The sequence below is a fragment of the Schistocerca cancellata genome, chromosome 1 (assembly GCF_023864275.1).
Source record: "Schistocerca cancellata isolate TAMUIC-IGC-003103 chromosome 1, iqSchCanc2.1, whole genome shotgun sequence".
Classification (NCBI taxonomy): Eukaryota; Metazoa; Arthropoda; class Insecta; order Orthoptera; family Acrididae; genus Schistocerca; species Schistocerca cancellata.
The window spans coordinates 369,732,753-369,760,451 of NC_064626.1; the positions used below are offsets into that span (position 1 = coordinate 369,732,753).

The 27,699-nt window shown below is 41.0% G+C and overlaps 1 protein-coding gene across 1 annotated transcript in view; it reads left to right on the forward strand.

The window, feature by feature from the left end:
• LOC126174884 (uncharacterized) overlaps positions 1-27,699 on the forward strand; it is a 134,023-nt gene that overhangs the window by 59,536 nt on the left and 46,788 nt on the right. The window contains exon 4 of the mRNA XM_049921304.1: positions 19,039-19,144. Coding sequence (XP_049777261.1) covers positions 19,039-19,144 — 106 coding nt within the window. The remainder of the gene's footprint in view (positions 1-19,038; positions 19,145-27,699) is intronic.

Consider the following 27,699-nt stretch of genomic DNA (forward strand, 5'->3'; position numbering starts at 1 on the left):
TAGGAGTATACGACTTGCTGCTGCAGCTGCTTATCCAACGGCGGCAGGGAGCACGTCCCCTTTGGTTGATTCGTGCGAATCGAATCGGACCTCGCCTACAGTTGTCGATTGGAAAAACCTTTCCATTGGTGGGAGAGTAATGGTGCTGTCTGCAAGTGTATATGGCGTGGACAGTGTTTTATAATCCAGTTGCACGATGGAGAGTCGTTGTGTGATGTGAAGTGGCGGCTCACTAGCGTTAGCGCAAAGGCTCTGTACGCGGCTGAACCTAAAGGCTCCCGGTGGCCAGTAGAATTCCTTCCCTCTTCGTAAGGAAGAAGGTCGTGCACATCCATACACTGTGCCACCCATAGTCAAGTCGCTATCATACAAGGCCCTGTAAAACTGGAGCAGAAAAGTTCGATCTTCTCCCAATGAATTTTGACTAAAAGATTTTAAAATAATGAGTAATTTTAGGTACCGTCTTTTACGTTCCCCAACATGGGGCAACCAAGTACGCTTAGAATCAAATATGCGGTCCAGAAACTTCGCAGTGTCTTTACAGTTAAGAGCAGTGTCCCCCATCTGCAGCTAGTTAAAGTTTAAAACAGAATGTGAAGGGTTAAAGAGAGCGCACACAGACTTCTCGGTGTAGAAATTAAAACCCGTCTTTCCCAGTCATTGCCCGTTTGTAGATTAAAGTCTTTTTTTGCTTTCCCCTTAAATGAAGAGATCCGAAGCGTTTGAGATGTGGACCGTAAGGTTCAGAATGAGGAAGTTCCTCGCAGAATCGACGAGGAAGGGGATAAGCGCAAAACATTGACAAGAAGAAAGCACAGAATGATATTAAATGTGTTGAGACCCCAGAGAATAGGTTCTGTGGTGTTAATAGAGGAAGCCACAGAGGGTAAAAACTGTAGGGGAAGAAAGGGGTTGGAATATTCCCAATGCCGTAGCGTGTATCCGAAAGCGCTTATCGTGTTTCGCAGTTCTTGCCAGTAACCATATAGTTATTTTCCGCTGAATTTGCTAATTTTTATGGTCTGAGCGTATAATGAGACACAGTGGTCTTGAAACATAAACTGTACTCCATAGTTTGATGCTTCGGTTGGAATTTCTTCTTTGAAAGGCTCCCATGGAATCTTACCAGTGCAGATGAAGTCACACAATGCCCCTTCGTTTCAGGAAGTGCTACTGCAACTAACCCATCCTGTTGAACAGATTGCAACTGCTGCTCCACTTACATCTGATCTTCTAAACTGTTTATCATCTATCTTTCACTTCCATACATGGCTACGCTACAGACCAATACTTTCAGAAAAGACTTACTAACACTTAAATCTATATTCTATGTTAACAAATTTCTCTCCTTTAGTAACGATTTTCTTGCCATTGATAGTCTATATTCGCTCTTCTTGGGTCATCATCAGTTGCTTTGCCGCCCAAATAGATACTTATCTACTACTTTAGTGTCTCTAATTCCGTAAAAATAACCCGATTTAATTCGGCTATACTCCATTATCCTTTTTTTGTTTTTGTTGATGTTCGTCATGTATCTTTTCTTAAAGACGCTATCCATTTCGTTCAACTGCTCTTCCAAGTCGTTTGACTTCTCTGTCAAAATTACAATGTCACCGTCAAACATAGAAGTTTTATTTCCTACCATAAATTTTTCTTTCGTTTCCTTTTCTGCTTGCTCAGTGTGCAGTCTCCTGTCTCATTCCCTTCTCAACCATTGCTTTCCTTTCATGCCTCTTGACTCTTAGAGCTGCTATCTGGTTTCTGTGTAAGTTGTAAATAGCTTTTGCTTCCTGTATTTTACCCTGCTACTTTCAGAATTTCAAAGAGAGAATTCTAGTCAACATTGTCAAAAGTTCTATCGAAATCTAGAAGTTCTACAAACGTAGCTTGGCTCTTCCTTAACCTATGTTCTAAGACATTACCTCATGTTCCTAGATTTTTCCAGATTCCAAACTGATCTTTGCAGAAGTCGCTTCTAGCAGTTTTTCCATTCATCTGTAAGGAATTCGTGTTAGTATTTTCCAACGATGACTTATTAAACTGATAGTTCGGTAATATTCACACCTGTCAGCACCTGTTTTCTTTGGAGTTAGAATTATTATATTCTTCTGGAAGTCTGAGGGTATTTCACCTCTCTCATACATCTTGCTCACCAGATGGAAGGGCACGGCTATTAGTAGTTCCGACGGAACGTCTTCTACTCCTTCTTTCGACTTACGTTGCATGGGGGCTTAATTTAAATAAAGATATAAGAATGCAATGCAAATACTTTTTAATTTTCTGTCGCTGTATGTCCGATTACGCTGTTTCGTAAACGGCTGGCCCTGACTAGTACTAGTACGCAATCTGACTGCTTAGAATGACAACAAGAATGTAAGAAAATTTCTGTTAGCACAATTAATTAATTAAGTCCCCAGCAACTATAAAATCTACGAAGCCAACATAGCACAAGTGTAGCTGTTCTGTGTGTGGAAGTATGACTCAACGTACACATCTGGCACGGTTCTTCCTCAACAAGACCAGAAATCCCAAATACCAATCATACTGACGTGATAAAAGAAAGTTAGAAACACTACAATTGCGCAAGAAAATCAGAACCACACTCCAACACAAGAACACAAGCCAGATGCCCTGCTGACCGAACCCGCAATGACACATTATTCAGGACACACAAATAATAAGAAAATAAAGAACAGTAGTTAGTTACCTTAATTTATATTGACGAAAAGCACTCAGATCATTACAATATCTCCATTGGAACAACATCTGATATCTCTCCCATCAAATAACTGCATAAACATGGAACAACACTCTCCACTACCGCATCTCACTCTGACTTCAGCTACAATCAGTGTCCACCACAACTTCTCGGCAAGAACTGCCTACCGCTACCTCTCAATGAGCACTGCCAGTGGAGGCGGCGGAACAATACTCTCTCTGGCGCGATTTTTGGCGCTGTGGCTCAGTGTAGCCACCTTTCATATGCCCTTCCTCCACGGGCTAGAATTTGATGGTATTTTTGCCAGCATTGGTGGTGAAAATACCACCAAATTCGTCAAAAAAAAAATACAGACAAAAATAAAGGATAATATTAATACGTAAATATCATATAACTAGATAAAATTTTGGCTTTGCACTGACCTTTCAATAGCCTAATATATAAAATACACTAAGCAATACAAATTCTTTCATACATGTGACTTTACATAATAGTTTACAGAAATATCATGTGGTTAAACAATTCAATCGATAACGTCAGCAATGACGAATATGAGCAGGTAAGAGTCTTATAACTTTTCACAAACAGTAATACACAAAAAATCAGTTAATACAATATTCACAACAAGTAGTTCACAGTTCCAGCAGTAGCACCCAGCACTGTTGAATAGGTGCTGACAGCAACAAGTGACATCATCTCAGTAGAAGCAGTCCATCAGTGGCACCCAGCATTGTGGAACAGGTGCAGACTCCAACAGGTGACATCATTTCAGTAGAAGCAGTTCATCAGTGGCACCCAGCATTGTGGAACAGGTGCAGACTCCAACAGGTGACATTATTTCAATAGATGCAGTCCATCAGTGGCACCCAGCATTGTGGAACAGGTGCAAACAGCAACAGGTGACATCATCTCAGTAGAATCAGTCCATCAGTGGCACCCGGTAATGTTGAGTAGGTGCAGACGGCAAGAAGTAACATCATTTCAGTAGAAGCAGTTCATCAGTGGCACCCAGCATTGTGGAACAGGTGCAGACTCCAACAGGTGACATTATTTCAATAGATGCAGTCCATCAGTGGCACCCAGCATTGTGGAACAGGTGCAAACAGCAACAGGTGACATCATCTCAGTAGAATCAGTCCATCAGTGGCACCCAGTAATGTTGAGTAGGTGCAGACGGCAAGAAGTAACATCATTTCAGTAGAAGCAGTTCATCAGTGGCACCCAGCATTGTGGAACAGGTGCAGACTCCAACAGGTGACATCATTTCAGTAGAAGCAGTCCATCAATGGCACCCAGCAATGTTGAGTAGGTGCAGACACCATCAAGTGACATTATGTCAGTAGAAGCAGTTCCATCAGTGGCACCCAGCATTGTGGAGTAGGTTCAGACTCCAACAGGTGACATTAATTCAGTAGAAGCAGTCCATCAATGGCACCCAGCAATGTTGAGTAGGTGCAGACACCGACAAATGACATTAAACAACTATCACTGATCATACTGTTCCTCACCACAAATTAAACATGTCCTAGTGGCACCAATCATGTAGAAAAAGTACAAGTAACAGTCCATAATTTCATCATCCCTAATGAGACAGTTCAAGCATGAACAATACTTTGAATACACTTACAAATGCTTTTACAATGCTCTTGCACTAAACATACAAATCATAACAAACACACAAATGATATCAGATAATTGTCATATTACTATTACAAATACACAAACATTAGTAAACCTATAATATTTATGGGTGTCAGTGCAAGCCACTACAAACAAATAAAATAATATTTAGGAGATAGGTGGGTAGGATTAGGAAAGGAAAACACACAAAACACACTCACTCATCTTTCATCCACATTAAGTACTACTGTGTAATTGTATAGTGTTAACTGTCTGAATCCACTTCTGTCAAATTTCATGTTCATCATGTGTATCAAGTAATAGTGGCAGCAATGTATAACAGTCAATAATAGTTAAGTCAACGTCATAGTCATCATGTCAAGACCAATGTTTGCCAAGCCAGATCAAAATGTATGGTTGCTGAACAACTGTCAGTGTGCCAAGATATGCAATGCTTCCTCTCTCCAAAAAAAGTACCTACTGCTTAGTGATTTAACAAAGTGTGTGTAGACAATCTTCCTTCATTTTAGTGTTCTAGTCTGCTATCTTCATATAATCTCAATACCTCCATAATACCTCTTCAATTCGTCGATACATGTAAACCTTATTGCCAGTATCATTTACCTTACCTCTTGTCCACAAAAACTCCAATATTACCAATATCATTTCACTTCCATAACAACTCTTTCCTCAAGTCAGTTTCGTCGAACAAGTACAGATAAAATCCTAATGCAAACCTCCTCACCCCATACAATCCGAAGACACACTGTCAACACACATCCTCTGTGTAATCCATCTAACCAAAATCTTCTACTCACTATGAATTATAAACAAAGAATGCATACATGACCTCTAACAGACTTAGTTCGAATAACTCTCAGTAATTAAGTACGATTACGGAGTGTGAATGATGCTAATATTTCACAGTGTGTACACTACTTCAAGAATTATGGCAAACAGAAGCAAACATGTGGAGTATTTCTTGTGTCAAGTGTCACTTCCTATTTCAATTGCTCACGAAAAATGCAGTGTAATAACTGTGTTGGTATGTCATGTCGTTAGCTTCCTTCCTATTGGCTTACATTTATACAGCTTTCATAAAACCTCCAGCTCATGTGACTTCTATGATGTTTCTTGTACTAATGTCGTTCGTCGAATTATTGCAGTTCATTTTCTTATGTTAAAATATAAAGCACTGAGCGTAAGCAAAACAAGCAACAGCGAGTAAATATACCAGTAGTGAACAGAATGTCAACAAGTGGATGCAGCACAATTCTTACAACGAGGCTCTGCCAAGCGAACAATCTGTAACTAGTACCATAGTGTAACCTAAACTCTATGTTCATACACAGTACAACAGCATTTCTATATACCCAATTAAAGTATAGTTATGACAACAAGCAGAAATGTGTAAATGTGCAATCCATACGCATAGCAGTAAACATATATCTTACGTACTAAACAGGTCATTAGCATCGTATCTTAATAAGTAAACATGAAGGCGCAAGCAGATAAATCACAAAGTATAACTTACATACCTAACCACATCAGCACAATTAATCAGGTGACCATTATAATTTAAATAAATAGGCACAGCAGGCACATAATTAAAAATATGACATCAGTGAAAAAGCAGTGCAGCCAAGCGATGCATAGTATACACAAGTTACAATCCAGTACATTAATAAAAATTGTCAAAATCAGTTAACGTACGCAAGCACGTCGCTTCACAAGTAATTTCATAGAACATGTAATTAGCACAAAGTATGAATCACGTAATCGCGAGTAGCAAATTACGTCTAAAGTACGTACCTAAGTGGAAATATGTTACCTGAAAAATAAACTCAATTAATAGTTACCTTTTTAGTTTATTACTTTCTTCTTCGAAATGACATTTTTCCTGAAATTTTCTCGATAGCAAGTCGTCTTAACGTCGGACACGCACAGAATTTACCTGAAGTTCTTAAATATTTTATAGAACCGTATCCTGAAAAATACTGAATGTTAATAACAGAATTCAACAAGTCACTATAGCTTTATACTGAATTTAGTCGGAGAAATTAGACTGTGTATTTATTTACGGCTGTCAGTGCATTCGCACCGAGCGCTCGATCAGCTGTAGGCGCGTGACGTAGAAAGCAATTGTTTGCGGTCAACGACTGCCCTGTGCGGCGCGCAGACTTGACTGTTGCTTTGAGTATGTGCCGCCGCCAAAACACAGCGCAGTATCCTTGTACTCTCCGCATGTTTACATGTAGCTGTTAGTTCCTCAAAAGTATGTCATTCTACAAAAAGTTTTTCAAAAGTATATCATTCCACAAAAATTTTAACGTTGGATATATGATGTATTCCCTTAGAGCGTCGTGATTTCAGAGTTTCTACTTCGACAGTGTTATCATGAATAAATTTGCGAATTCTATATGGACCGTTATAAAGCAGAAAAAATTTCCGACACAAGCCTTTTCCTTTGTGAGACAGACGGTGAGACTTAATTAACACCTTCTGACCAACTGACAAGATTTTTAAACGACCAGGACGCTTTGCTGATTTCACTCTTCTAGCAGCCGCAGATGCAATATTTTGTAGAGCCAGGTTGACAACTTCAGAATGCCGCAGTTTCCGTGAAGGCGGAAAAGGAACTATTTCAGAAATGCGATTTGTCGGTGCTTTGTTTTTTAATATCAGTATAGGCGGTAAAGAAGTTGAGTCGTTAGGAAGTTCATTCAGAATGTTTTGAAAAATATGAAGATACTGATCCCAAGTTCTGTGATTCTGATGACAATAAAGACGACACAATTTATTGATTTCCTTCATCCATCTCTCTGAAGCGTTAGATTGGGGGTGAAAAAGTGAAATGAAGATTGGTTTAATTTTACGACGCTGTAGAGTACGAAGCCAAATTTTAGAACGAAACTGTGATCCATTATCTGATATAACCTTATCAACATGACCCACTTCTTTAAGAAAATGTTTGATGAAAGCATTAGATACTGAACGAGCTGTTGCTTTGCGTAACGGTGTAAAACACACATACTTTGATGTCAACTCCACTGCTACGAAAATGTACGCAAAACCATTAGTAGATCGAACCACTGGACCGAACAAATCAACTGCAGCCATGTCCTTTAATTTTGCTGGAATGATAGGAAACAACGGTGCTCTGTGAGAAACTGTCGGCGGTTTAGCCTTTTGACATAATTTGCATTTGGCAAGAACAAATCGAATACGTTTTTCCATATTATTGAAGTAGCAATTTTCTCGTAATTTATGAAAGCATTTTCTGGGACCAAAGTGTGCATAACTGAAATGCGTATACCAAATCAGCTTATTAACCCACTCATCAGGAATACAAACTAACCAAACAGAGTTGTCGACCGATTTTCGTTTAAAAAGAATGTCATTGCGAACTAAATAATGCTGTCTAATCGCTACGCTTTCCTTTCTCTTCCACTTCTCCTTAATGTCCTTCCAGATTGGATCCTTATTTTGCTCCTTAGCGATGTCCTGGAGCGAAGACGAAATAAAGTTCTCAAACGCAACACCTTGAATATACATCAAACAATAATTGTTTTCCTTGCAGTCCTCTTCAGCACTTTGTTTCAAACCCATAGGTGCACGTGATAAAGCATCAGCAACAATATTTGAAGAACCCTGTATGTAAACAATACTAAAATCAAATTCCTGTAGGTACAACGCCCATCGTGACAATCTGCCATGAGTTAATTTTGTCGACATAAGAAACTCCAGAGCTCGATGATCGGTGTAAACCTTAGTATGTCTGCCAAACAAAAATGTGCGAAATTTTGTAAAGGCCCAAACAACAGCCAAAGCTTCAAGTTCCGTAATCGAATAATTCTTTTCTGATTTCGAGAGAACACGACTTCCAAATGCAATCGTCTTTTGTACTACAACGCCGTTTTCTTCTATCTCTTGAAATAAATGTGCACCTAGCCCTTTGTATGATGAGTCCGTCGCCAAACAAAAATCTTTAGATAAATCCGGGTGTGAAAGAAGTGGAGCAGCAACTAAGGCATCACGAAGTTGTTCAAATTCTGACTGAGCTTCCTCATCCCAACACCAATTAGATTTCTTTCCGGATAGTTCACATAAACGAGGTGTGGCCAAATTGTCCAATCTAACAAAGCGCCTAAGAAAATTACAGACACCAAGGAAACTACGAACATCACGTTTTGTGGTAGGAACAGCATAATTACGAATAGCGTCAAGTTTTTCTGGATCAGGAAGAATACCTTCTGTAGAAATAATGTGACCGAGAAATTTCACCTGAGAACGGCCAAATTCGGATTTTTCTAAGTTCACTGTAATGCCAACTCTTGCAAAAATACGTAATAATGAATCCAAAATTTTGTTGTGCTCACTCCAACAATGTTTAGCAATAAGAATGTCGTCAACATATGAAGTAATATTGTCCCGAAGATAAACAGGTAAAATTTCGTTTAAACTACGAATGAATGCTGCTGAAGATACAGTAAGTCCAAACGGTAATTTCCGAAACTGGTAACAGTTACCAAAGGCTAGAAAGGCCGTATATTTTCTACAATCAGGGTGGAGTTCTATTTGCCAAAAGCTTGCGCGCATATCAATCGTGGATAAAACTTTAATTCCATGAAAATGTTGAAGAAGTTCATCTAAATTTTGTGGACGGTCAGTTTCAGGAATGATGATATTATTTATCTGTCTGGAATCCAGAACCAAACGAATCGACCCATCTTTTTTAAGAACAACGTGCAATGGGCTGGTATAAGGACTGACTGCAGGCTCAATAATGCCCTGATCTAACATGTACTGAAGTTCATTCTTAACCTTGTCTCTGTAAGCCAAAGGAATAGCGTACGTTTTCCCGCGAAATGGTGTGTGTTCTTTTACTTTAAATAAATATTGTAAGCCTTGTATAGTTCCCGTGTGATGACTAAACACTGTAGCATGTGAAGTCAAAATTTGGTGCAGCTCTTCTCTTGCAACGTCATCTGGCACTTCAGCTTTCTTAACCTTTTCATTAATTAGTTCTTCGCTATTAATTATGTCATCCATCGCGTCTCTGTATCTATTGTCATTGTCATGAATAAACACATTGTCGTCATAATGCTCAACGAAAACATCAGAAGTAAGAAACCTTAAACATTTTGTATCTGACTCAGATCTTGTTAAACACTCGAAAAATTTCAAACATTTCGGCATTCCGGCAACAGTCAAATTCACACTTCCCTCTTTAAAGTTCAAAATTGCCTTATGTGCGTTAAGAAACTCCATACCTAATATAATTTGTGTGCTGAGTAATGGAACAATAATAAAATTAGCAGAAAATTCGTATCCTTGACAATTGAAATTTAGGTTGGTCTGTTGTTTAACTTCTACACCTTTTCCAGAAATCGCTCCTCGAATTGTAGTTTTAGAAATAGGTAACACAGGACAGGCAATAGTTCTTTCACATATACGAAAAACTGATTCACTAATGACATTCAATGGGCTCCCAGAATCTAAAACTGCAGTGAACTTATTCTTACCCACACATACTTCAATAACAGGATGTAAAAATGCGTCTACATTATTTTCCTTTTCGTCTAACAAAATGTCTCTCATGTCTTCCAGGCGTACGTAGTGTAAAGCCGTAGTGTCATTACTTTCTGAACCGTCTATACTGCTGCCAGAAGCCGAAGCTACAAGTCATTGTCGATTGTTTGCGTCACGTCTTTGATTATTCGCGTCACTTCGCGGATCCATTTCTACGATTTGCACTTGTCTCTCTGAAGTTCTGTCACGTGGAGGATGCCAATTAGGTCCCTCCTGTCTGTTAGATACGAATTCTTGGTTGTGTCTGTTATTAAAATTTCTGTTTTCCTGTCTGTCTGCATAGCTACTTCTTGTGTAATTTCGACTGTCACTTCTGAAATTATTGTTGTATCTACTACCCGGATTATTTCTGTAGTAAGAATTTCTATTACTGTTTGAATAATTTCTGTCTTGATAATACCGATTACTGTTTCCGTATGATTGATCATTCCGGTACGAATTACCATTATTATAATTGTCTGTGTAATTTCTGTTAGAACGTCTGTTATTGTCATAAGGCTGGTATCTATTGTCCTGTCTGTTACGTCTGTCATTGTCAAAATTACCCATATAACGCCCGTTCCGATCACTATCCATTTTCTCTGAAAATCTACTGTAATTACTGTTACTGAAAAAATTACAGGAAGTCCCATCGTCGTTGTCATACTCAAGTTCTTGTAACAAGGTCTTAAAAGTCTCAATGTCGTCTTTACATCTTCCGGCTAAAGCAATTTGTCTTACGGATTGTGGCAGCTTAGTTAAACAAATGCGAATTAATTCAGTCGGGCTGTAAGGGTTGGAAAGGAACTGATTCTTTCGAATCATGTCTTCAAAGTATTCTGCCGGCGTGCGGAACTCAGACTGTTTAAAATTACGCTGCATAATCAGACTATGTTTGACTCTGTCTTGTGTGTTTTCGGACCAGTATGCCGATAAAAATGCATGATAAAAATCATTCAGATTATTACAATCTCTAATGAGTGCGCGCATCCGCGTCGCCGGTTCGTTTTCTAAATATCCACACATAAATTCCAGTTTGTGACTTAGTGGCCAATTTGGTGGAAGTGCGTACATAAATTGATCTAACCATGAACATGGATGTATGTCATTCTTAGAATTGCGGAAGATCTTAAATTTCCGAACAGTCAAAAAGTGTTTATAGTCAAAGTTTTCGCCTCGTGGCGACAAAGACCTACCGCGTCTGTCCCAGTCCCAAGGTCGATTATTGTCAAGTTCGCGCGCCTGGCGCTCTCTTGTTGCATCCCGTAAATGAAACAAATTATTTTCTTCAAACCCCTCTGGTATCTGTGATTCTAAATTTCTTTTGCCGTCTTTTCCTACGATTTCGACTTCAATTTGTTTGACTTGCTTTTTTAATGCCTCAAATTCCCTTTTCACGCGTTCATTAAATTTTCCCTGATTTTCAACATGTTTATTTATGCTCTGGTACTCTTCGGTTTCTGAAAATGGCAATGGAGCTGTGTCATCTGAATCTCTGTCCCCATTTAAACTAAGATTTGTCAATTTATCTGAAATCTCCTCCACTCTTTCCGATAAGTCACCAATTTGTTCTTTCTGTTTATTTACGTCTTCCGTAAGTGTCGCGACTCGCGTTTCAGTATTAACGCATTTGGTAGTTAACTGTTCATACTGTTGTGTTAGGTTATTTAATCTGTCATTTGGTACGGATTCCTCGATTCTCTCAAATATTTCTTCCTTATCCTTTGCACGTTGTAAATTTAACTCTGAAAATTTTTGTACTATCACACAATCTCTTTCTTCCTGTTCTCTATCCTGTTCCCTTTGTCTAATCTCTACTGCAATTAATCTATTATTGTGAGAATTCAAAATCGGTTGTACTTCCTCTCTAATTTCTTTCTTTAATTCATCTTTCATGTTTTTGAAACATGTCCCTATTCGTGAGTCTAACCGTGTTTCCAAAGTTTCAATCTCTGTTTTAAATTCAGATCCTAACTGTGATCCCAATGAGTCTAACCGTGTTTCCATTGTTCCCATTTCTGTTTTTAATTCAGATCCAAACCGTGTTTCCATTGTTCCCATATGTGATCCCAGTGAGTCTAACCGTGTTTCCATTGTTCCCATCTGTGTCTTAATTGTCCCTATCTCTGTTTTTAATTCAGATCGAAACTGCTCCGTTGTTCCCCTATCTGTTTTTAATTCAGTTCGTAAATTTAATATTGCACTCATCAACTGCTCCAGATTAACTTGTTCGAAATTCTTTTCGCCCCTAACATTTCCCGTAAAACTAACTTCCTTCTGCATAGCCATAAGGCTATCTGTGTTCGATACTATTCCAGAATCTTCTATCGTTACTCTCGTATTCTGTGAATTTTCTGATTGAGAAAAACCTTGAACTGGTTCCGGACTATTTTCCCGACTTATTACATTGTTTTCCACTTCATTATCCATCATACTGTTGTCCTGTGTTGGCGAGTTCGCCATGTCAACAATTTCATTATTCTCACTATTCATTATTTTTGCCTTATTCATTGATCGCGTAATCATTTACAAAATATACAAAACTCGTCACTATATGAAAATTACACACAATGACTCTTTATCTCCAACAATACCATTTACATGAAATGTTTCCCTCAAACACGATTAACGAAGAATTGAAATAATTGCACTAGATTGTCAAACGCGTATACAAGACAACAAAATTAAATTATGAAATACCATTGGAAGAATGACAATTACCAAATCTACACATGCAATCTAGACTACAATTACTAAACTACAAATTACTACAACAATACTACTGTCTACTATTTTTCCAATCAGAAGAATTCCAAGGGACGATCCGAAGCAGCGGTCGACACGTGCATGGGGGCTTAATTTAAATAAAGATATAAGAATGCAATGCAAATACTTTTTAATTTTCTGTCGCTGTATGTCCGATTACGCTGTTTCGTAAACGGCTGGCCCTGACTAGTACTAGTACGCAATCTGACTGCTTAGAATGACAACAAGAATGTAAGAAAATTTCTGTTAGCACAATTAATTAATTAAGTCCCCAGCAACTATAAAATCTACGAAGCCAACATAGCACAAGTGTAGCTGTTCTGTGTGTGGAAGTATGACTCAACGTACACATCTGGCACGGTTCTTCCTCAACAAGACCAGAAATCCCAAATACCAATCATACTGACGTGATAAAAGAAAGTTAGAAACACTACAATTGCGCAAGAAAATCAGAACCACACTCCAACACAAGAACACAAGCCAGATGCCCTGCTGACCGAACTCGCAATGACACATTATTCAGGACACACAAATAATAAGAAAATAAAGAACAGTAGTTAGTTACCTTAATTTATATTGACGAAAAGCACTCAGATCATTACAATATCTCCATTGGAACAACATCTGATATCTCTCCCATCAAATAACTGCATAAACATGGAACAACACTCTCCACTACCGCATCTCACTCTGACTTCAGCTACAATCAGTGTCCACCACAACTTCTCGGCAAGAACTGCCTACCGCTACCTCTCAATGAGCACTGCCAGTGGAGGCGGCGGAACAATACTCTCTCTGGCGCGATTTTTGGCGCTGTGGCTCAGTGTAGCCACCTTTCAACGTCTTTCAATGATCTGTAAAATTCTTCTCGCAATACCATGTCTCCCACCTTATCTTCATCCATGCCCTCTTCCCTTTCTATAATAACGCCTTCAAGTTCATCGTACTGACCCTCTGCATAGTCCTTTCAATTTTCACCTTTCCCTTCTTTGCTTCGGAATTTGTTTTCCATCTTAGCTCTTGAAATTCGTAAAGCTACTTCTCTTTTCTACAAAGATCTCTTTCATTTTACTGCACCCTATATCTATCTTTCCTCTAGTGAAATATGCTTCTAAATCCTCTTACCGTACCTGCTTAGTCGTTTTGTACTTTCTGTTTTCCTGTTCCCGATATCGATCTTTCCTCTAGTGAAATACGCTTCTAAAACCTCTAGCTGAACCTGCGTAGCCATTTTGTACTTTCTGTCAATCTCCTTTTTTAGACGTTTCTATTACCTTCCACCTGCTGCATTTTTATATTTTCCCCTGTCATGAATTAAATTCAATATATCCTCTCGTTCTTTCATCTTATGCAGGTCCCATCTCCTTAATTTCATACCTGTTTGCAGTTTCTTTAGTTTTAGTGTGTAGTTCATAACCAGTAACTTGTGGCCACAGTTCACGTCTGCCCCAGGAAATACCCTAAAATTAGCTGTTGCCAGACATATGTTATTGTAAAATACGGTTGAAAACCGCTGGCCATACGAACAATTGATTCCACAGATAAACGACCATTGGTATATTTTGCCATAAGTGTTTCGCTTCTTTTTATTTGTAAAGCGGTTTGTGATATTGTTCTCACAAGGTAAAAACCCCACGGCACCCACATCAGACTTAGTGGTACGATAGCCCGTCAAAAACTGTACACAGATAAAGCATGAAAATAGGAAGAAGGTATACTGAACTGTGAAAAAAGAAGCAAAATATAAACAGTGAACGGTCCAAACTCAAGACGTGCAACATCGAGCGACTGAATGCCCTGGCGTTGTAGTTATGCGGGCGTGTTGTTGGATTGCGAAAGAGGAGATCTGTGCTCGAATCTCCCTACTGCCTCATTTTTTTTTCTCTAGATTATGAGCTGTCCGTGCTGTCATTAGCGTGTCTGTTCGTCGTATTCAAATCTGTCTCTGTGCCGTGGCGTAACGTCCGTTTTCAGCAGCGAGGCATAAGGATAGAACCTCCAAACTTACGTACCTTCTATTCGTTCTACACAAGTACCACATGTTATGACTTTTGCGTTCCGTTTTGGAAGTTTTGACTCTTGAATTCCTTGATTCTAAAATAGTTCACACCCGTTTATTTGTTGTTGTCAATTCTGTGAGAGGTTTATGTGGCATCTCACCTGCTCTTACTGTTCAACATATTTACTTGCGACGGTAAAACATTCTTACCACATGACTTATATTTTATAACCAATGTATAGCATGAAAATTGCCAAGGCTACAGAAGGAGAATAGACACGTCAATGACGGGACAGACAGTTCCTAAATTTGTGAAGAAAAGTTGGGCTCGAGGGAGAACTGAACACGGATCCCCCCTCTGCAGTTCCACACCGTGACCACACAACCACAACACCGTTATACTTGCAGTTTTCTCGCTGTTGCACATCTTGAGCTTCGAGCGTTTACTTTTTCTATTTTGCTTCTTTTTCCACAGTTCAGTAAACTTCTTCCCGTTTTCCTGCTTGATCTGTGTTCAGTTTTTGAGGGGGCTATCCGCTGGGGCCATTTTACAACTAAATCCGAAGGGTGCTATGGGGAGTTTCCCATGTTAGTTGGCCAGCGTACACAGGATGTCCGATTTTCGGCGTTTTTCGAACACATTTCGACTTAAACCCTCACTTTCACCGTTCACTGTATTTTGGCTTGAAAACCAAAAAATCAGCCAAGTATAACTCCAGGACGGCATATATGCATTAATAAGATCGCAAATCACCACAGAAAACGCTCCACAAATAAAAAGAGGAGAAACACGTATGGCACAATACAAACAGCCTTTCATTTAGTTGCATCAGACCACGGGTGGGCAACCGGCGGCCGGCGGGGCGAATGCGGCCCGCGATTGGTTTCATGCCCGCATCTCGTGGTCGTGCGGTAGCGTTCTCGCTTCCCACGCCCGGGTTCCCGGGTTCGATTCCCGGCGGGGTCAGAGATTTTCTCTGCCTCGTGATGGCTGGGTGTTGTGTGCTGTCCTTAGGTTAGTTCGGTTTAAGTAGTTCTAAGTTCTAGGGGACTTATGACCACAGCAGTTGAGTCCCATAGTGCTCAGAGCCATTTGAACCATTTGATTGGTTTCAGTCCGGCCCGCGGAAGAAATTCATGGGCGGGAGAGAGAGAGAGAGAGGCGCTCGCGTTGTACTCCGCCCTGGGCTTATTTTCGGATATTTCTGCCGACGCACGGCTCGCCTCGGGTTTGCAGGTCGTGACGCATACCAGTGAAAGTTTAGCTTACTCCACGCATGCACAACGCAATTTCGCCGCCGCTGGATTTGAACAACAAAGAGTATGAATGCGAAGTTATGCTCCACGTGCTCAAGTGCTGAGGAAATAGCTCACTACCTTGAAGGGGTACGGAGAGAAGTACTTTCGTTGCTGGATCAATGCCGACAGCACATTCGTTACTCACTAATTACTGCTTACGTCTGTACTACACTCTGATAGAAAGCGACAGTGGCTCGAAAATTACCGACTTCCTTCGAAATTTGGCGATTTGAACAGTGGCAGTAGTGTGCTATTCATCTCGGAACGTTACCCCATAGACATGATGTCACGGACTTTGTAGTTCTGACGTAATGCGCCGAGAGCGCTGCTGTCGGGTCACGTGACGAGGCGGCTCGCGGGCTTCAGTACGAGGGCCTACTGAAAAGTAATGCCTCCGTATTTTTGCCTGTGACTTCGTCGACGGAGCCACAACGTCACTTCCGCTTGCACCGCTTCTTCACTATCAAAGTGAAGCCCTCGAATGTAAAGTTTTGTAAATATGAAAATCGGTTGGTAGTAAATGTAGACTGTATGGAGGACGATCTGTGACAGTGAAACCAAGACGTCGGATTGATGCAGATGTCGCAGCGCTCGTGTGTGATCTGGCATTGTCAACCTGACGGAGAGGGTGCCTCTTGTTTGCGTTGTTTCGCAAGCGCCGACGTAGTTACGTTACACACCGCCTTGTTACAAGCTACAGTTTGTAGCCCTGTAGCAAAAAATGGTTGAAATGGCTCTGAGCAATATGGGACTTAACATCTGAGGTCATCAGTGCCCTAGAACTTAGAACTACTTAAACCTAATTAACCTAAGGACATCACGCACACCCATACCCGAGGCAGGATTCGAACCTGCGACCATAGCGGTCGCGCGGTTCCAGACTGAAGCGCCTAGAACCGCTCGGCCACAAGGGCCGACGCCCTCTAGCAGCAGAGAGCAGAGTTCCAACGTTTGTTTTATTAAAAAAGCTTTAAGAGTTTTCATATAAAAAATTCGGAGGCCTTGCTTTTGAGCACGCTCTCGTAATTATGTCAGTGTGGCCCGCGAGTAACAAAAGGTCGCTCACTCCTTCATTACACGAAACACATCTCCAACAATACACAAGAAACTAAGAAACGACGGGAAACATAAAACATGACGACATGAACTTTCAATGCAGAATAATATATCACTAATCTACTAGCGTTTCGTTTTTCACTTAACTCCTTTGTAACACTCATCACTTCCTTAACTGTGGTAGCCTAGCGCAGAAGCAGCGAAAAATGGAAAAAATATTTCAAAACGTTGTTTAAAAATCTTCGAATGGGTGTAAGGTAAACTTTATAATTATGTTAAGTATTAGAACCTAACAAAATTTCTCTGAGAGTAATAGTAAAGTAGAAAAACAAAACAACTATCGAGGAGTTTCAAAAGTAGTTGGTATACGGGGATCGACAGAGTAGAGGAAGATTGGGAGCGGTTTGGCAGCAGCAGCAAAGACTGGAGACATTGAAAAATAGAGTGAGTACAATGCGTGACCCTCAACGAGGCTATGTTTACTGTGCTAAACATTCATCTCAAGGCAGCTGTTTGACATGGTTGAAACTGGTAACAAAAGAACTTAAATATAATTGTACACTCCTGGAAATGGAAAAAAGAACACATTGACACCGGTGTGTCAGACCCACCGTACTTGCTCCGGACACTGCGAGAGGGCTGTACAAGCAATGATCACACGCACGGCACAGCGGACACACCAGGAACCGCGGTGTTGGCCGTCGAATGGCGCTAGCTGCGCAGCATTTGTGCACCGCCGACGTCAGTGTCAGCCAGTTTGCCGTGGCATACGGAGCTCCATCGCAGTCTTTAACACTGGTAGCATGCCGCGACAGCGTGGACGTGAACCGTATGTGCAGTTGACGGACTTGAGCGAGGGCGTATAGTGGGCATGCGAGAGGCCGGGTGGACGTACCGCCGAATTGCTCAACACGTGGGGCGTGAGGTCTCCACAGTACATCGATGTTGTCGCCAGTGGTCGGCGGAAGGTGCACGTGCCCGTCGACCTGGGACCGGACCGCAGCGACGCACGGATGCACGCCAAGACCGTGTCGTCTTCAGCGATGAGAGTCGCTTCTGCCTTGGTGCCAATGATGGTCGTATGCGTGTTTGGCGCCGTGCAGGTGAGCGCCACAATCAGGACTGCATACGACCGAGGCACACAGGGCCAACACCCGGCATCATGGTGTGGGGAGCGATCTCCTACACTGGCCGTACACCACTGGTGATCGTCGAGGGGACACTGAATAGTGCACGGTACATCCAAACCGTCATCGAACCCATCGTTCTACCATTCCTAGACCGGCAAGGGAACTTGCTGTTCCAACAGGACAATGCACGTCCGCATGTATCCCGTGCCACCCAACGTGCTCTAGAAGGTGTAAGTCAACTACCCTGGCCAGCAAGATCTCCGAATCCGTCCCCCATTGAGCATGTTTGGGACTGGATGAAGCGTCGTCTCACGCGGTCTGCACGTCCAGCACGAACGCTGGTCCAACTGAGGCGCCAGGTGGAAATGGCATGGCAAGCCGTTCCACAGGACTACATCCAGCATCTCTACGATCGTCTCCATGGGAGAATAGCAGCCTGCATTGCTGCGAAAGGTGGATATACACTGTACTAGTGCCGACATTGTGCATGCTCTGTTGCCTGTGTCTATGTGCCTGTGGTTCTGTCAGTGTGATCATTTGATGTATCTGACCCCAGGAATGTGTCAATAAAGTTTCCCCTTCCTGGGACAATGAATTCACGGTGTTCTTATTTCAATTTCCAGGAGTGTATTTACAAACAAAGATTACTATTCAAAAATAAAGAAAATTACTCATTACCTTTTGGTCCGTAGTAGTGTACTTCATTGTTGTGCGCTAGCAGTTTGTCTTCCCTTGCGATACAATCTTTAAACTGTGAACGTTAAAACAAGGATACTTATTGTGAGAAAGGTGTGAATTTACAGCAGTATTTTAATTTAATTTGTCTCAGCTATAGGCCATTGGAGACGACTGCTGTACAATCTCACTTTACTTTCCAGAGTTTCTCATGCCCAACAAGGCGGCCTGAGGTAGTCGAGATAGAGCAGCAGTGCATGGCCGAGTACAACGAAATGAAGAAGAAAAAGAAGGACGCCCCCTGCATGGGTGAGTACCTCTCTACGCTGTCTTCTCCAACCAAGCATCGATGCACGCGCTTGCTACACAGTCGGGTACGTGCAAGGAAAATAGTGCAGCACAAGAACTGAAATCATTTAGAACAATAATAACTTTAAGGGTAAGCTGTAAGGCATATGTTAGGAATGATTTCAGAGTCTTCAACCGCACAGATACGCAGTCATGAATGTAGCATATTACCTACAGCCATAGAACGTTGGACTGGACTGTGGCTAAGCTGTATGCCAGAAGAACTTCCATACCCATTGTCGTTGATTCCAGCCTCATCTACGTAATTGCTTCTTGGATCTTAATTTATTGCTGTTACAACATTTAATCTTCTAGAAAGACTTTTCATTAACGCCGCAAACGCTTTTTTCACTTTCCTTCTGAAGCATGGTGAATAGCTGTTGCGCGAATTTTCGGTGAATCAATCTGGTATGTAATTTACGTTCTCTTCTTCTTTCTGTTATGTCATAAGTCCGCCGATTTGTTTAATGCCTCCCTCTCTCCTCCACCCCACCACCCTCCCCCATCCTCACGAATTTCCGTCTTCTCACACCAAACGACCTCTGTTATTTGTTGGCTTTATCACAATCTCACTCTGTCCCCTACAGTGTTTACCCTCTGCACATGTCCTATCATCCTATCCCTTCTTCCGCTTAGTCTTTTCCTCATATTTCTTTTCTTGCCCCATCTGTGAAGATCATTTCCATTTATCTTATCAGTCCACTAGCTTCAGCATCCTTCATCACATCTCAGACGCTTCGACCTCCTCTTTTCCGCTTTCTCCACAATCCATGATTCATTATACAATGCTCTGCTACAGACGTACAGTCTTTATTCAATTAAGACATATAATTGATATTAGTAGACTTCATTTGGCGATGAATGCTCTCTTTGCCTCTGTTAATCAGCTTCTTATGTCCTTCTCGCTTCATCCGCCGTACGTTACGTTCCCTCCAACGTAACAAATAATGTTCACTTCCTCTACTAATATGGTTCTCAATTTTCATATTAAGCTTATTGCTAGACCCATTTCTACTGTTTCTCAATACGTTTATCCCTCTTTGATTTACTTTCAATTTATGTTTTGTGCACAATGGACTCTTCATTTTGTACAGGTCCTGTAATTCTTAGTCACTTTTACGGAGAATGTAAATACTGTATCATCAGCGAATCCCATCAATATATCCTTTCACCACTATCACTAATCCTAATTCTTACTGGAGGGGCTAGAAATGAATATTATCTAGGCTCTAATTCCCCCAAAGGCGTATGATGACGTTCATGTTGCGACAATGAGTAGGTCGCTCCAGCAAATTCATATGATTCTCTTCGAAAAACAACGAAATGGTCCGCAGTTCCTCGGCTACGCTGTTATCTTGTTGAAGCAAACGATGTTGGAATCATAACTGTTCCCACAATTTCCAAAACTTACTACCATGTAAACCAATTTCATAAACGCCGGCAGTCATTTTTCCCTCAGCCAGAAACAAAGAAAACCCGCGTCAGATCAGCGCACCATTCCTGTTGAATTCCTACGTCACGGCAACACACTGGCGTCAATATTGCTAACTATGCATACAACAAATACCATACGAAATGTGGCTATAAAATACAAGACTATTGCCGTAAAACATTTTATTTCAAAAACATACGTATTTAGTTATTGTCACCCTCAATATACTCTTCTCCTTAATTCCTACAACTCTCTATGCGAATTTTCTAAAGCTGGAAACAGTGCTGGAAATCTTGCTCTGGATGCTCCTTGACGACCCGCGCCGCTTTTTCTTTCATTGCTTCAACGGACTGAAATCTTATTCCTTTTAATCCAGTTCTGACCTTGGGGAATAGATAAGTCACATGTGCTAGGTTAGGTCGAATGAGCTGGATGGTCTAACGCTGGGATGCTGTACTTAACTAGAAACCTCTTAATAGGCAATGCAGTATGAGCCGGTACCTAGTCGTTTTTTTTTCTTATTTTCTCACAGAGTTAAGCAAGAACTTCAATGTAGTAATGTTCATTAACAGCTTGACCACCAGGAACCCTGTAAAGATTCACACTTACATGAATATCGAAAAAAAATTCGGTCGTCATCGCTTTGAATGTCGACTTGCTCATTCGACCTTTATCCGGTCTCGATGAAGTTGGACGTTTCCAATGAGTGGATTGGCGCTTATATTTTGGATCATAAGTGAACAACCAAGGTTTATTATATGGTGTCTCTCTTTCCAAGGAACTAGGATAATTTTAAATGGTATTTAATGTATCAGTACAAACATTTTCACGAGTTTCTTTTTGTTCGATCGTGAGAATTTTCGACACCTGTTTCGTGCCTTACACATTGTTTGTGTATTCCTACAGTTTCATTAATCGATCAAATATCAACCGACGGTCAGATCGAATCAGATTACCTACTTTTTCGATATTTTCATCCGTTTTTGGATGTTGTAGAGTGTCTCGCGCATCAGCCATCTTCAGCATCTTCTCAGCCAGCTTGTAAACGCTCGAACCACTCAAAATCTCGCATACATCGTAAAAATTCTTCACCATACACTTCTTTTAGTAAAAGACTAGTTTCAGTAGCTGTTTTTTTTTCAAGTTTTATGTGAAAATTCATGATAATTTGGTGCCCAATTATTACACTTTTCCGGCGAAACAAAGGAAGGCCACGGCCGCAATGTTTGGTCTATAAACACCAGAGATGGCGCATTCGACTTATAAGGCTGCCCTCTTCAGCGCTGTCGGTCGTTCATCTTTGGCGCATGTATACTTCCTGTGACAACATCAGCCCCGTTATTTTATGGTCATACCTCGTACACGCGCATGTGATTACGTCATTAGGTATTATAATATCAAAAAAGAAAACACATTTAACTCTTCTAAGGAGCAATGACGACGTCGATTTCAGCGCTCTGAATGACGTTACGTACTCGTTGACAAGAATCCCCAACGGTTTTGCCCCGCACAGCGTGCTTTTGGCTGTTCCTGTCAGTATCCTTCTTAGGCCTACCGGAGCAATGATTGGCTTAAGTGCTTCCCCGACACAATAACATAGCTGACAGCTGGCTTCGTGAAATGTTTCTGACGGAATGCCCAAGCAGTGGTGCCCTAAGATCATGCATCGTCCCCACTAGACGCTCTTCGATGACTCATTCTCATAGGAAACACTACTGCTGCGTCGACACATGGTGTCTCCAATTATATATCTTTGGATGACGTCACAAAGAACGCGTCAGTGTAGGGGCTCTGGTGACTTGACGAAATACAAAACTTTATCTCGGTTGTGTTTCACAGTTTCGATAAAAGACTTCTTATGTATACCAAAATGACGCTAAAATCTTTATTGTACTGCAACTATTAGGTCTACAACTTTGCTTCCGCCGTTTCTCCTCGAAGTTCAAGGCTTTATTGTGAAAAACTTGCAAAAAATTTGCTATTCGAAGTAATGGCAATCGCTGGCCACTATTTCTTCATATCTTTTGGGCTGCATCCGAACCCCACGGCAGAAGAATTGGACGTCTTTCGAGGAGATCTACATCATACTCCACGAGCCACTAAATGGTGTGTGGCGGAGGTTGTACAACTAACCGAGCCCTCCAACCCCGTTCCACTAGCGAACAGCACGTGGGAAGAATGATTGTCGGTAAGCCTGTGTATTACCCCAAATTTCTCGAATTTTCTCCTCATGGCCATGACGCGAGACGTATGTGGGTGAAGGTGATATGTTGTACGACTCTTCCCGGAAAGTGCTCTCTCGAAATTTCAGTTGTAAATCTCTCCATGGTGCACAACGCCTCTCTTGTAACGCCTGCCAATGGAGCATCTCCGTAACGGTCTCGTGACGACTAAACGATCCAGTGACGAAACGTGCCATTCTTCGTTGGATCTTCTCTATCTCTTCTGTCAGTCCTATCTGATAGATGAACAGTAATCTAGAGTCGGTCAAACAAGCGCCTTATGATCCACTTCCTTTGTGGATGAGTTACATTTCCTTAAGATTCATACTATGAATCTGAGTCTGATACCTGCTTCTCCCACTATTTGTTTTATGTGATCACTCCACTTAAGGTCACTCTGAATGGTTACTCCTAGATATCTTACGGCTGATACTGTTTCCAGCGGTTTTTCATCAACGGTATAGCTATACAGCAGTGGATTTATTTTCGTATGTATGCACAGTATGTTACATTTATTTACGTTTAGGGTCAACTGCCAGACCCTGCACCATTCATCAATTCTCAGGACGTCATTCTGCAAATCGTTACTATCGTCTGGCGTTGCTACTTTGTTATAGACAACCGCATCATCTGCGAACACCCTTAGAGAGCATCCGACGCTTTCGACTACATCATTCATGAATATTGTAAACAGTAACGGTCCTATTAATCCATTAATCGATCCAATTTTGTACTTGCTCAAACGACTGGAACCGCTGCTCTGCCAGTCCGTGTGTCATTGACCGAAAAAGGTGGTGGTCAGAGGTAATAATGTCTGGGGACTACGCACATAGGGGAGGACTTCCCATTTCAACGTTTCAAAGTATGTTTTGACGGGTATTGCAACACAGGGTCGAGCATTGTCATGTTGCAAAATCAGCCTTTCATGTCTATCGTTGTATTGTGGCCGTTTGTCTTTCAGTATTCGGTTCAAACGCATCAACTGCTTTCGGTAACGGTCTCATGTGACAGCTTCCATAGGTTTCAGTATCTACGAAGACCTACGCTCTTCCACCGTCATGTCGGTCTTCGACGTCAAAATCACCGTTCTTGAAGCGTTGAAATCAATATCTGCAGGTTCTTTCACTAATAGGTCTTACCTATCATTTTATGACCCTCTTCAAATCAAAGCAAGAATTGAGACTTCCTGCAAATGACGAGAACTGGGCTCATAAGTTGACATATTCAATCGAAAACAACTTTGACACAATCACAAATCGACTGATATTATTGATGGCGATATGTTTACAAATGCCTATGATTAATGTATGACACTTACGACTAACCACTTGCACCAACACTTAACGCTACTGCCATCTACTATTGCAAAATGGCAGACGATTGATGCATGCTGCTGCTAGCTCTGTATAGTCACGTGACGTGCACGCGTGCCTCTATTGATGGGCTGTGAACTTCCACGCTCTGGTCGGAGCCACACCTCGATACACACGCCACGATATTACCCTCCTGTCACCGATTTGTGCATTCCAGACTCTGTGTCGTTTCTTTTTGAACGCCCCTTATACTTAATGTTTCTAATACATTCTAATAGTAGTCCCCGGATTACGATGACAGTTTTGAAAAGAATTTCCTCCATAATGAATCAGCTCAAGGGAGTAGTATTTGATGTTTTTATCTGTGATGACTCCAGGTCACACTTCTTACATTAGCTGTTAAAATGTAGTAAATTAATTATTGAGCTTTAATTACCCAAAAATATCAGGTTGTTTAAATCTAATCTGTTAATTTTGTTGTATGTTGTTGTTGGTGGTGGTGGTGTCTTTAGTGTGAAAACTGGTTTGATGCAACTTTTTACACTAGAGTGTCCTGTCCAAGTCTCTTAACTTTTCATCATACACAGGGGCAATATTTGTCTGCTTCAAATATCAGAAATGTTCTGTTTCATTGTCCCTTCTGTGAAATGAAATGAAATGTGCGTATGGCATTTGGGCCTGGCTCTTCCTCTGGGGAATTCGTCCGCCTAGTGCAACTCTTTCTGTTTGCCGCCACTTCGGCGACTTGCGCATCGATATTGATGAAATGATGATGAGGACAACGCGCAAACACGGCCAGAATCGAACCTGGGACCAGAGGTCAAAAAGCAGCAACGCTAACCCCAAGACCTCGAGCTGTCCCTTCTGTAAAACGCAATATGCCCCTGTGCACTTGCTTGATAAAGGGTTAGCAACCACGCGTATTGCCAAGCTGCTCTGGTTGCCTTCCGTGTAGGCGTCAAAGCTAACCAGAGGAAGACTTCGGTCTGGACTTTTTGCCAAAGTGAATGGAGAGGCTAGAGCACCATTGGAACAAATGATTTTGTGATGTCTTTTCGGAAATAGAGAGACTTAAGGAGGGACGCACCTATTGAGTGGTGTATAGTTTTCATATGCGTGTTGCGAAATAAGTAGCAAACACAACTAAACATGATTTTCGACTACATAAAGTACGTCTAAAAAGCTCTTTTTTAAAAAAATTCCTTTATTTACCTTAAGATCTCTACTCATATACACATATACAAACAGTTTATAGTGCTTAGTACTTAACTTCTAAAACTTATTAACTGGTTTGTGGGCTGCTTTAAATAGAGCACATACAACATATTTTGGTATCTACGTGGAGAGAGGAGTTGGAACGAAGAATAAGAAATTACATGGTATCACGTCAGACTATTACGTCTTTAAATATTTTAGCGATGACAAACCTCATATACTGTGCTATTTTTATCCATTTGACATCTTGTGCGCGAGATCACCGTAAAATGAACATTTTATACAACAAAGGATTTTAAGACCTGATTGTTTGTTGAAACCGCTTGTCTTAAATAAAAAATGTCTTGTGCGATCTTGTCTGTTGAATATTTTTTAATGTATCTACATAATTTCTTCTCTTATACGCTTAACGTTAAATATTCGACGTATTAACTCATTTGCGTTACTAATCAGACGTTTGAAGCTTTTTTATACACGTGAGTTGTATTTAAAGAATATGTTTCGTATGGATCCCACAAATTTCAGCAATATTCTAGAATAGGTCGCATTAGCGTTTTGTAAACAATCTCCTTGTAGACTTACTGAATCTTTCCGGTATCCTACCAATGAACTGAATTCTGCCACGTGACAAATCCATTTCTTATCTATGCAAATTGTTACACGCAGGTCTTTGCAATAGTTGATTGATGTTGCAATCGAAGGATAGCAAGTTTTTTTTTCTTTTTTTTTTTGCATTTTGTGAAGTTCACAATTGCACCTGTCCTAAGATATACAGGGTGATTAAAAGTAGACTGAAATGCTTGTAAGGGTATTGCAGGGGAGGTTGTGCTGAGAAATAACTGTTAAGACAACGGTTAGAAACGTTGCGCCGTTTCTGATTTACACTGGAGTTAGCCAATTAGGTCATTTGGAGCGCAGATCCAAGCAGTCTACCAGAGACAATGTCGGCAAACGTGTTCTACGTTCGGTTTCCTCAAACCAACAAACGTAGATTTTTCTCAACGGCCCCAAATTTATCACTTTAGAAAAAGGCACATTTTAACTGGTAATGAACATTTGAACAAGTGGTAATTCACGGACCCGAAGATGTCTGTGCATTATCGAATTTTAGCGCGTGCAAGTGTTTGAATTTGCGCGCTCAACGACTAGATTTGCTAACGTCAGTGCTAATTAAGTTGGAAAGGGCTCAACGTATCGAATTTTTTACTTAACAATTATTTCTCTGCACAGTGTACCCTGCAACATCCTTAAAAGCTTTTCAGACTGTTTCTGACCACCCTGTATAAAAAGTTACCAATCTCTGCATTTTAACAATATTTGGCTGAATATCCGTGCAGGATTTTTTGGACAGCAGCCTTCTTCTGCATAGATAACAGCATCATCTACAAAAAGAGTCTGAGGTTACTATTAACGTTGTCAGACATGTTATTAATGCACAACATCAACAGCAAGGGCTCCAACAAACCTCCCAGGGACATTCTGGAAATTACCAGGTGTAGAAGTATGAAATCGGAATTTAGTTGCAATAATTACACGTTTGTATTTTGAAACTGATAAACAGTATTTGATTCAGAATAATCTCCATTGCTATTTATACATTTCTCCCACCTCGCCGGCAGGCTATGAATGCCATGCCAAAAAAACAGCTCTTCTTTTGAACGCGAACCAGTCAGCGAGTCATTTTCGTACATTTTCATACGAATTGAAGCGCTGTTCAGGGAGAGCGTGTCCCAGTGATCCAAATAGATGATAATCGGACAGGACCAAGGCTGGAGAACAAGCCGCACGCCCTAGTATTTCCCTATTGAATGCCTCGATCGTTTCCCTGACCCGTTTTGCAGTGTGTGATGGGGCGTTATCATGGAGTAATATGGCTTTGTGTTGCGTTCTTCCATATTACGGTCGTTTTTCACGTAATTCTCGATTTAAATCGATCATTTTCTGAAGGTAACGATCAGTATTAACAGTTTCGCCAGGTTTTAACAATTCGCAATAGAAGATACTCTTCTGATCCTACCAAACACAGAGCATTGTCTTCTTTCCAAAGCGATTTTGTCTTGCAATGGATGTCGATACTTTGCTTGGATTCACCCATGATTTACGATGCTTACGATTCTCAGAATATATCCATTTTTCATCATCTGTCACTATTCTATGAAGAAATGACTTTCTTTTGTATCCGGCGAGCAGCATTTCACAAATGGTCTTTCGATTTGCTTGCTGTCTTTCATTCAGTTAATGTGGAACCCATTTTCCCACTTTCTGCACCTTTCCGATAGCTTTCAACCGAAGAGAAACGGCTTTCTGCGTGTCTCAGTCAATTGTTCCGCGAGT